At 27.7% G+C, this 12,634-nt stretch overlaps 1 protein-coding gene across 4 annotated transcripts in view; it reads right to left on the bottom strand.

Annotated features, from left to right (window-relative positions):
- Window positions 1-12,634, bottom strand: part of LOC100204665 (voltage-dependent L-type calcium channel subunit alpha-1D) — a 196,755-nt gene that overhangs the window by 75,896 nt on the left and 108,225 nt on the right. For all 4 annotated transcript variants that reach the window (XM_065798025.1, XM_065798024.1, XM_065798026.1 and 1 more), the window contains 5 exons: window positions 2,202-2,325; window positions 1,744-2,014; window positions 1,624-1,651; window positions 626-872; window positions 197-308 (listed from right to left, as the gene is read on the bottom strand). In XM_065798025.1, coding sequence (XP_065654097.1) covers window positions 197-308; window positions 626-872; window positions 1,624-1,651; window positions 1,744-2,014; window positions 2,202-2,325 — 782 coding nt within the window. The remainder of the gene's footprint in view (window positions 1-196; window positions 309-625; window positions 873-1,623; window positions 1,652-1,743; window positions 2,015-2,201; window positions 2,326-12,634) is intronic.

Here is a 12,634-nt window from a genome sequence, read left to right as displayed (position 1 = left end):
GGGTAAAAAAAAAAAAGAGAAACAAAAACTTTGAAAAATAAAAAAGTCTATTTAGCCTATTCATAGTAATGATTCTCCCCTGCTCTTAGAAAAGTGAATATTTAAAAAAAATTACTGTTTGTAGAAATAATGAATGACTTTTCTAAAAAATTTTCATAACTTTTCTACTATTTAATATAAATAATTAAAAAAAAACCTGCTAGAAGGAGAGAATAATAGCAACGAGCGTGCATTAAGAACCTTCTTTGAATGCAAATTTCTTCGTTTTAAAACTTTCCAAGAATTTAATAGATGGCTTTCACTTGTATCTAAAATAAATCTTATTCATGTATATATGTATGTATGTATGTATGTATGTATGTATGTATGTATGTATGTATGTATGTATGTATGTATGTATGTATGTATGTATGTATGTATGTATGTATGTATGTATGTATGTATGTATGTATGTATATATGTGTATATATCTATATATATTTGTAAATTTTCATTATAATGTATAATAACAAATGTAAATTTATTTGATTTAAGTCATAGATATATTAAATTTGATCTAATATGTGTATGTATAAATGTGAAATCAAATTAATTAGGAATCATATTTTTGATGAGTTTATCTTACGCATTGGAGTAGAACATTGAGAATCTGAACATTCAATTGTTTCTTCTCTGACAAAATTTCTAAGAAGATTATTTGTAGGTGGTGGAAAAATTGGAGAGCCAGGTATTGTGGGCAAATCTAAAAGCTGGTCATCAAATGATTGTTGGTAAGGTAAAAATGGCTTCCGTCGCTCAAACATTCCAGGACTTTGATCAAGACTCATAAACTTTCCATGAGCTCTCATAACAACATTTCTCAAAGCATCACCCTCGTGTAAAAATAAAATAAAAATAAAAAACAAATTTCGAAAATTTATGAATATAAAAAATATCAATATTTTGTGTTTAAATGTTTTGTTTTGTAAAAATTCAATACAAAGCAAAACTATGATAACGGGATTTGATGAAGAATGATGGGATTTGGTGAAGGATGTTGGGTAATAAAACAAAAAAAAAAAAAAAAAAAAAAAAAAAAAAAAAAATTTAAAAAATTGAATTATTACAAAGAGTATTAAATAAAAAACAAGAACCTTGAGAACAAACAAGATTTTTAAGATCGAAAATTAAACCACAATTTTCAAAAAATTTAAATATAACTATATTTGTATATAAAAATGTTAGTAGGATTTTATTTTATATAGAATTCAGGCTAAATTTAAAATTTGAAAAAATGCTACTTAAAATTCAAGCACAAAAAATTTGAATAAAAAGTAAGAGTCATTCAAAATCTGAATCCATCAAAATGTTATGCAATTTATTAACCAAAATTTCTGAAGTTTTAATCACTAGTATCTTCAAGCATAACTAGCCCCTATGGATAAATATATTTAAAATATGGATATGGACTATGGATAAATATATTAAAAAAATACTAAAAAGTTTTTTTCTTTATTTGGAGAAAGGCAATTTTCAATTTTAGGAGAATTTCAATTTTTTTTTAAACTTATTAGTTTTTGTAAAACTTTTTTTGTTATTTTGTTGTGTTTGTAATTTGTGTTTTTTAACAACAAAAAAACTTACTGGTTGAGCTTCAGATTCGCTGACTGCTCTAAAAAAAATTTAATTTGTAACAACTTTCAATATAAGCAACAAATATAAACACTAACATTAAAATATTAAAAAAAACACCTTTTTTTTTACCTAATAGGTCTTTTCCGATAATGGTAACCTTTGAATGGATTGGCTTCGTCAACTTCTTTACTTTTTTTTGTAAATGCTATAATTTTTGGTATAGATCTGACTTTACCCCATTTGCTTATAGCAGGAGGCTCAGTAGGCTGTGCATACATTGCAGATATTGCTTTTTTGCGCTCCAATTCACGCCGCTTTTGTTCTTCAGCATCCTTTGCAAGTACTTGCGCATTTGCTAGATTATCTACAGCAATTGCTAAAAATACATTTAGCAAAGTATCTATGCCAAATTAAGAACATTTAAGTCATAAGCTCATTACGTAAAAAATTTTACATTTTTTTTTTTTTATACTTTTTATTTCATTTTAATATTTTTCATTACCTGACTATTATTAAAATGTACCAAAAACATTTTGCAGAAATAAATGACTATAAGTAAGCAAGGATATTCAAGTTTGAAAAGATACAGTTTCCTATTATAACAAGAGCAACAAAATACAATGACACAATCATCCCTGAAACTGATTTAGGCCCATTAAATGCTGTAATACCTTGGTACATTACTGTATTCCAGCTTTCTCCTGTCATTATCTAAGACAATAATAATTTTAAAATGATTAAAATTAAAATATTTTTGATATAAATATTTCTTTCTTTTACTTTCTTCAACTTTTTAAAAAGTAAAATGAATAAAAATAACACGTAAAAGAAATAAGAATAAGCAAAATAACAAAATTATTTGAAAAATCAGTAAAACAGTACAAAATCAGATGACATAAATAATAAAGTTGATAATTATTATCATTGCTTATTTTGATAATTTTTTTGGACATATACTTCTGTGTAAAATCTTTTATTTTTATTTTATACCATTGTTTTTCTGCACGTTTTTTGATGGTATTTCTGATTTAAAAAAATTTCCTCATTTCATTTATCTCTTAATATTAGTAACCAGACACTATTTTCCAGAGAAACAGGTTAATTCTTTGGTAGATATCTAAATCACTCCAGCTTTAATTACCTAAGTTATTTTTTATTTAAACTCTTCTTCAGCTTGCGGTTTGGATAGCATTCTCATCAAAAGTGTTCTCAAGAAATCTTCTTATTTTTCTTCCGGCTGGAAATATAATTTGTGGTTCCAATTTTTAAAAAAATTTGTTCAACCATTGTTTACTGCTCTGACCTCTCTAACTATTACTGAATCAGTCTACTTAATATTTTTACCAAGGTTACTTACTATTGTTTTGCAAGGTTAATCACTTACTATTAATAATTTGAGTCTTTAATTACTAAATTTCTAATATCTCATAAAACAACTTACTCTCTGACAATCAATGCAAATTTTTCGTTCTACTGTTATTACAAAAAGGTTTGGTAGGCTTGCTACTTTTATGCATTAAATTGAAGCAGTGAGGTAAAAGCTACTGCGCTTGACATATCAAAGATGTTTTCTAAAGTCTAGCATGCTGGTCTTCTCTGTAAGGTTTTTTCATATGTTATTTCTCCATAATATTTATATGCTTTTTTCTCCATAATATTCATATGCTTTTTCTCAATAAGTATTAGAAAAGTTTTTATAATTATTTACAATTTTTTTTGTGACAGCATAGAGTTTGCAGTGACTGGTAAATTTAAAACCAAATACAGCTTAATATTGTATTGCTAATAATTATCAAATTTTGTTAATACTTCTATATTGATGGATAGTAACACTGCTACTGAGTCCTCTACTTTATGTCTCCTTTGATTATCTTAGCAGAGTACAACTGTACTCTGCAAAGTATATTGCAAAGATATCCTATCTTTATTGTGCTCACAATACTTCTGGTTTCATTCTCTCTATTAACTAATCTATAGTCTTATTTTATTCTCTATAAACCTCTTATTTGTACCATTATCATATTAGGGCTGGTTCTTCTAATGATACTATTTTTTATTTAGAAAAGTTCTAAAAATGTAAATGTAGAGCTGTTACCCAAAATATACTTAGTAATGTATTGAGTTTGATTTGTTTAACATTTTATAATAACTATAACTTCATAATAAAGCATAAAAAATCTAAAAAAGCCAATAAAAAAGTCTTATGCTGGTTGTGCAAAAAGTGTTAAATAAGGCTTATGCCGATAAATCTGTACATCATTAAAATATGTACATAACATATATTAAATGTGTATATATATATATATATATATATATATATATATATATATATATATATATATATATATATATATATATATATATATATATATACATATATATATATATACATATATATATATATATACATATATATATATATACATTTATATATATATATATATATAGGACCGGCTCAAACAAATGCGGGGCCCAGTGCAGGATAACCTTGTGAGGCCATATTATCATAGTGCATACATGTAAAAATGTATGACATTTTAGACTTATTATTTACATGTGCACTATATCTTAGAACATGTTGAACAATGGCACTAAAAATAGTATAATTATAAGTCACTAAAAATATTATTAAATAAACTAACACTTCAGTCATCAAAATTTTCTTTAATAAATCAAATAACAAAAAAAGAATTATATTGAAAAAATATAGATATATTTAATACAAAGAATTCCAAATTTATCTCCTTGCATGCTTTATGGCAAATTCAGAGATGATATCATCGTAACTTCTGATTCTATTTCTGATTCTATAGACAAAATTGCTAATGAAGTAAATCTTTCTTGGCTTATGGTAGACCTCAAAAAAATTTTTATTAACTTTAATCTTGAAAAAGATCTCTCTGCTGAAATGACTGTAATTGGTAAAGTTAGTATAATTTTAAGTGCAGTAACGAAGTTACTGGTTACTGGTTAACGAAGTTACGAAGTTTGGATATAACTTAAATAGATTATTTTTTAACAAATATCGCATTATTTGTAATCACATCAAGATCATCTTGCAATGTCATATATAAATCTTTACAATCATTTAAAAGTTCATCTTCTCTCATGTTTTTAATATTATCCAAACTATATAAAAAACCATACAAGGTTTCATGTTCCTTATAAGGTTTAAATCTTCTCGTGAATGAATTAATCCATTATCAACAATGACAAGAAAATTCTAAATTCTAAAATATTCTTATGAAAAATTTCTTACAGTTCTTTGAATCTTAAATTCAGGCGCCACTTGTACTTCTTCAGCAATTTCCTTAGCTATTAATATGGAAGAGTTGAATCCCGTTTCACAGTATTTTTCAAAAAATTCTAAAAGTCCTTTTAAATGTGTATTCGCTATGCTGATATCCAAATTGGAATGTCAAAAAATCTTGCTTATGATATTTAATTTATTCTATATGGCATACCAAATTACCACACTTAATATAAATTCAAAATAACAAAATTTATTTCCGATTGCTTTGATTTCCAATCTTATTTTTACATTTCTGGTATGTTCAAGTAGGTGTTTTAAAGTTAGAGAAAATTGTAGAATTTGAAATCTTACAGATTTCATGCTTTCCAGAGGGCATTCTCATCTTGTTTCTGACAATGGTTTTGGAGTAAGTCACATGACATAAACTTTCAATATGTCCCAGCGTTGCACGCAATATGCAAAAATGTTATACAGCCTTTGTATAGCTCTAAAAAACGAAATTGATAAGGTAGATGATTTTGTGAATATCTCTAAGAACCAAATTTAAATTATGATTTCTGCAGGGCAGGTATATTGCTTTTTGAATTTTTTTACAAAATAAATACTTGCACACCTTTGTGTATACCTTACATGTTAGGACCATTACCTCTATCCTCTACAGTTTCCTAAATCTAGTTTCTCATTTTTTAATATGCTCTCTATTTTCGTAGATAATCTTTTTCCAGTTGAGTTCAAAACAAATAAATCGTTTCTGGTTCAAAACAAATAAATCGTTCTTTTATACTCACATCTTCAAAGTTATCTACATGAAGTCAACTTAAAACAACAGGTAATTGTTCTTTATGGCTTAAATCTGGCAATCTAATAAAATTGTGAAATACTTAGCTTGCTTAACTTCTTTTAACATTTCACTTTTAATTTTTTTAGCTAAATTACAAATCAGCTCATCTTGTATTTTATAAGATAAATAGGAAAGCTGTGCCAATTCAACACAATGATCCAAATGCTGTTTCATAATTGGGTCAAATTTTCCAAGTAATTCAATGAGACCCAAGAAATTACCGCTATGCGGGGTATATAAAACATCACTACTTCCTCTAAACACCAAATTATGCTCTGATAAATATGGAACACACGCAACTATTCATTCACAAGCACATTTTAAGTGCTGTGTTTTATTTTTAATTATTTTTATTTTATCATGTTCTATGTCGATAGTTTTTCCAAGTTTAAAATTATTTTCCAGCTGTAACAATTTGTACATGGCTTTTGAATGGTATTCTGATCTTTCGCGACTTTGCAATTGCGAACTTAAATGTTTTAATCCATTTAAACAGAGAGCAGCGGTATTTGATGAGAATTTAGATGCACAACAAAATGTGGAGCCCTTAGTTTTGGAATATAATAACCACTTTCGTTTGTGCTGTTCACCATTCATAATTTTCTTAAATAATAGCATTCAGCTAAAACTTCTATAATTATAATCTTTCAGAAAATCCTAATTTTTCACTTGTATAACTTGTACGCCATTTTGTATAACTGTCATTCTAATTTTATCACTTATATTTTCAGATCAAGTGCCGGGATCATTGATAGTAATACTAGTTATATCATCTTCATTGATATCTTGATTGTTTTGAAGCTGGAAACTTTTAACTGATTCATTTTGTTTATTAGATATCGATGAGAAGTCTTCTTTGTTTACGTTTTCCTCTGCTTCACTAACACTTTCCTTTTGTTGAATTGTCGTATCCACGCTTTCACCATCATTAAGGATGGTGAAAGCGTTAAGGTATTGAGTTTTGAGTATTGAGTATTTTGAGTATAAGGATGGTATTAGGTATATAATAATTATTAGTTTCTTTCAGCTTTTCTGATTTTAAAAATTTTGCCAGACTGTCTCTTTATTTTACCGCAGCTTTTTCTCTTTTTCTTTTCTTTTTTAATTTATCATAGCCACATGTATACTTACATCCAGCATCTCTTTCCCTAGAAGTCATTTTTGGAAATTTCTAAAAACAATTTTGGCTATTATAAAAACAATAATTTTCATTTAGTCAACTAGATTATTTATTTACTAGTCGAGAAGGAAACATCATAATAGCAGAGTTAATTGAGACGAGTTCCCTTCGTACCAAAGTACTACTCATACGCTAAGTAGGCAGAGCCAGGATTAAAACCTATTAATCCAAACTTTTAGCAGTGCTTTAACCAACTGAGCTATCCCAGCTCAAACAGCACCATAAGATTTGGATAAAGAACAACACCATAAGATTTGGATAAAGAACAACACCATAAGATTTGGATAAAGAACAACACCATAAGATTTGGATAAAGAACAACACCATAAGATTTGGATAAAGAACAACACCATAAGATTTGGCGGGAAAAAATAATCAAAAAGGGTAAAAGTAATAAGAAAATTTTAAAAAAAATCTAAAATGTTTAAAAAATAGTTTTTTTATTGTAAATTATAAAAATAGAACGTTTTTTTATTGTAAATTATAAAAATAGAACGTTTTTTTATTGTAAATTATAAAAATAGAACTTTTTTTATTGTAAATTATAAAAATAGAACGTTTTTTTATTGTAAATTATAAAAATAGAACGTTTTTTTATTGTAAATTATAAAAATAGAACGTTTTTTTATTGTAAATTATAAAAATAGAACGTTTTTTTATTGTAAATTATAAAAATAGAACATTTTTTTATTTATTTATAAAAACAAAATACTTTTAGTCAAAAATTTTACAATTTAACATTTTTATTATAATTATAAAATTAGAACACCTTTAGAGGATTGTCAAAAAACTTATTTTTTAGTCAAAAGTATAAGGTTTTCTTTTATTCTATTGTATATGAAATACACAAAACATTCAAAAAACATATATAGTGTGCATGCCTTTTTTAAATATTATTGTTACTTTGTTAATAATATACATGTTTTTCACATAAATCAAAAAAATATGCTAGCTTTGTTATGGCTGATTTTAAGTCCAAATGCAATGAACCTTTCGAAGCGTGGGGCCTTCAGAATCGCGGGGTCTTGTGTGACTGTACCATTTGCACCGCCCTCTGGCCGGCTCTGCATATATACATATGAGTCTCTCAGTGCACACTTGGATTAACTCCACTTTTTGAAAAATCATAAATTTAAATGTCAGCGTATTTGATTTTGTCGTAGCTTTTTGCTTTTTTAATAAATTTCCCCAATAATAAAAATTAAGTTCATTAAACTACAATTTCTTAAAAATCATAATGAGAATTTTAAAAACCAATCTATATTTACATTTATATATTTTCACTTTTATTTTTATGAAGTTAATCAAAGTGTGCACTGAAAGGCTCATATATAAACATATCATTAAAGTGTATACTTTTATATTATTATGTATAATTTTGCATATTTAAGAGCGCTCAATAGATAAACAATATAGCTTTTATAGTTATATAGCTTTATCTTTCTAAAAAATGAACAAAACATTGAAACAAATGAAAACTACAGTTTTAAATCAAAACATTCCCTCAATGTACCAAGCTCAACAACTTTGGAAATGACTTCTCAAATTAATTTAAGTAACCAAATAGAATGTCTACCAAAATTACCAGCATTCATTTCAATAAAATTCAATAAAAAACAATTATCTGATGTTTCTTTCACAGAAGAAGTTAGTTCTGCAAAACATGTTAAAATCCAATCTAAAATTAACATTAAAACAGACAATGCTTTTAAAAACTCAACTTTTTGAACCTTCTGTAGATTCTAAAATGTTTGAGTCACAATATTCTGATTCAGTAATATTCCTTTATATAAACACTTTATATAAGATAAACACATATTCCTTTATATAAAGACTCAAATTCTTTATATGATGTTTCAACATATCTTGCTTATGGTAAACTTTTAACTGCTGGCAAAGTCAATGCATTTTTGTAAGACATGGTAAACAAAGTATATCGTCCTAATTCTATATTTGTTTTTTCAATATCTTCTAATGTGAAATGATCATTTAAAATTGAATGGCTCAGCCAGTTATCTTTGGTTAGCTTATTCTAGTATTGAAGATGGAGCTTACTGCCTTCCTTGTACTTTGTTTAGTGTTAATATTCAAAATAAGTCTGGAATATTAAATTTAGTTTTTAAGCTTCATCAAGAGTGAGGTAATGCTGTTCATGATTTAAAAAAAAAACATGAGAAAAGTTGTGTTTTACATGAAAGTCTATGTTTTGTTTAATGCATCACTTTCACATTGCAACTCCAAAAGTAATGTTATTGAGGTTGATTTAAATAATTCTCATTTGAAACTTCTTTCTGAAAATAAAAAAAAAATTAGTTCCAATAATTAAAGCAAAAATGTTTCTGGGTAGAAATGATCTAGCATTATGTGGATATAGTGATGATACCAAATATCATCCTAATATTGGGGAATCTTCCAGACAAAATGTTGGAGTAGATAACTTCATAGAGCTTTTAAATTTTTGTGTTGATACTTGTGATCATATATTTGTTAATCATTTTTCTTTAAGTCCAAAAAATGCAACCTGAATATCATATACTTTCCAAAACCAACTTATTGATTCTTGTGGGAAAGCAATTGAGGAAGTTTTAATAAAAAATATCAGCATTCATTTTTTTTCAATTCTTTGTGATGAAGCTGTTGACTGTTCTAACACTGAACAAATATCACTTGTTTTAAGGTATGGAAATTCAAAAAATAAGATTTGAGAGGATTGCTTATACTTTATTGATTGCAAGACTGGTTCATCTGGTCTATCTCTAAATGTACTTAATACACTTCAGAGTTTGGACTTGGAGTTCCTTCAACTGTGGCAGAGGGCATATATTCCATCAAAATCCTTCTTTTCAAGAATCAAGTACTCTCACTGCTCGTGAAAGAAAAGCTTTGACCGACATCAGCCTGTTTGTTGCTTTAGTCTATGGAATATTTTGGCATGAAGCTTCCTTGGCAGAAAGAGCCCCATATAACGACTTGAGACTGATGAGATTTTTGAATGATTATACCTACAACAATGTTGTTAGAGATACAGCAATGACAGCCTTCAAAAAACACCTATGATATTTTTCAGAATATTTGATTGGCTTGGCTTTTTTCGACTCCTGCGTTGATGTTCATACAAAAGCTGCCATGGTTCAGAATCTTAGACATGCCAAAAAGAAAACGTCACCAAAGATAATTGAAGGCAAAACCTATTGGAATCATACATTACAAGTCGAACATCTCATCTTTTTGACCTTCTCATCGACAACAGAGCAGAGAAGGCTCAAGTTTTTCTTTTGATGATACCCGACCTTAGACAAATGGATCCAATTTATATTCAATTTAGGGAAACTGCCAGGCAAATGAAAGTAGTTAATGACTGTGCAGAGAGAGGGGTTGCTTTAATCCAGACCTTCAACTCTTCGATAACGAAAGATGAAAAGCAAAAGCAATACCTCTTGCAGGTTGTCAGCACTCATCGGAAAGCCTTTCCAGAGTCATCAAAGCGTCTGTTGAAAAAAGTCTCAAAATAAACAACGCATTACATTACAATATGTGAATTAAGTTCAGAATAACTAGAACCTCTTTAAGTCATGATATTTTATTTGGTTTTTGTTTTGTAACAATTCTCTTGCTGAAGAAACTAAATTTTCAATTTTTCTTGTTTCTTCCATTGCAACAACATTTATTGTTCAAACTTGCATCACCCCTAGTTATGTTTAAAAAGTATATATATATGTATAGTTATGTTTAAAAAGTATATATATATGTATATATATATATATATATATATATATATATATATATATATATATATATATATATATATATATATATATATATATATATATATATATATATATATATATATATATATATATATATATATATATATATATATACATACAGAGGTGTGAAAATTATTAGACTCAACTAAGTTTTTTTCAATAAAAATAGTTTTTATATTCTAAAAAGCATTTATTGAACAATTTAAAGTTACATTAATACTTTGTATGCATGCCTTTAGTAACTTGGTAACCAGGCATAAGCTTTGTGGGTTGTCAACACTGCTATAAAGATAAAGGTGGTCAATCAGCTGTTGTAAGGAGAATTTTTACTGTAAATACATTCATCAATGTACATTCATCAAAATAAAAGCTGAAGGTGAGTTTAATTAAATCATTATGGTTAGCCATTAACATATTAATGTTTATTTGCTATAACTTCCATTTTAAAATGTATAAAAAGTCTGATTATAAATTGTTTTATTTCTTTCTACAGATTTTGAGGTTATAGGGAGAACCAAAGATCTTTCACCTAGAAAAGTTGCTGCTACAAAAACATTGCTTGAAGAAAAAACGTATTCACAACAAGAAATAGCTTCAAGACTACAAATTTCACAAAAATCTGTAAGCCATATCAGCCAGGCTATTAAAAATGGGCAAGATTACAATTCTGCACGACAAGGAAATTGTGGACACAAGTCCAAAGTGAGCCCGAGAACCCAACGCAAAAATATCCATCTGGCTAAAGTGAATAGAAGAGCCACTAGTGAAGACTTAAAAAAGTCCTTGGAGAAGTATGGTGTTGATATTTGCAGTTCTACGATTAGGAGAAGACTTATTAATGCAGGTCTTCCAGCACGTCTGCAATGAAAGAAAGCCAAAACAACAAGGGCAATGGCTAAAAAAAGGGTTAACTGGGCCCATGAGGTTAAACCTCGCTTTGGAAGTGATTGGAGTAAGGTGAGTAACTTAAACATTTCAATAGTTTTTCTTACACATGCTTCTTTAAACAAAAATTTCTACCCTAACACCAACCAACCCATATTCCTTTTTCTTTCACACTTAACCGTCAATTTTCAAGATCTTTTCATTACTCATCTGTTAATTCAAGTCAATACTCAGCTGTGTTATTGCAGTCTGTTATATTATCTGATTACAGATCTGCTTCTCTGATGAATCCATGTTTTCAATATGTGATGAAAGTAGTCAATATGTGAGGAGATCTTCAAGCGAAGAGTTTTCTGAGACTTGTGTTGCTCAGACTGTGAAGCATCCTACCACAGTTATGGTGTGGAGTATCATCTCAGCCAAAGGCACAGAGCGTTTATATATTGTTGAAGGTACAATGAATCAGCACCAGTATAAGAAAGTTTTGGAAACAAAACTGCTGCCTCAATTGAGAGACTGGTTTCCTGATGGAGACTGTGTTTTCATGTATGACGGTGCACCATGCCATAAGGCCAAGTCAGTGACAAAGTTTTTAATAGAAAACCATGTACAAACATTGCCATGGCCAGGAAACAGCCCAGATATGAACCCCATAGAGAATTTATGGGCGGTTGTTTAGAAAAGGCTAAAGAAAACCAGCATTACCACAAAAGTTCAATTGATTAAACAACTTATCAAAATATGGCACCATGATGAGGAAATAAAAAATAAATGTCCAGTTCTTGTAGAAAGCATGCCAAAGCGTATAGAAATGTTACTTAAGGCTAAAGGCATGCATAAAAAGTATTAATGTAACTTTAAATTGTTCAATAAATTCTTTTTAGAATATAAAAACTATTTTTATTGAAAAAAATCTAGTTGAGTCTAATAATTTTCACACCTCTGTGTATATATATATATATATATATATATATATATATATATATATATATATATATATATATATATATATATATATATATTTATATATATATATATTTTTGAAATTATGTTTTGGTAAATGCAAAAAGGATCAAAAGCCCCAGTGACACATC

The sequence above is a fragment of the Hydra vulgaris genome, chromosome 05 (assembly GCF_038396675.1).
Source record: "Hydra vulgaris chromosome 05, alternate assembly HydraT2T_AEP".
NCBI lineage: Eukaryota > Metazoa > Cnidaria > Hydrozoa > Anthoathecata > Hydridae > Hydra > Hydra vulgaris.
This window is presented reverse-complemented; position numbering and strand designations above follow the sequence as displayed.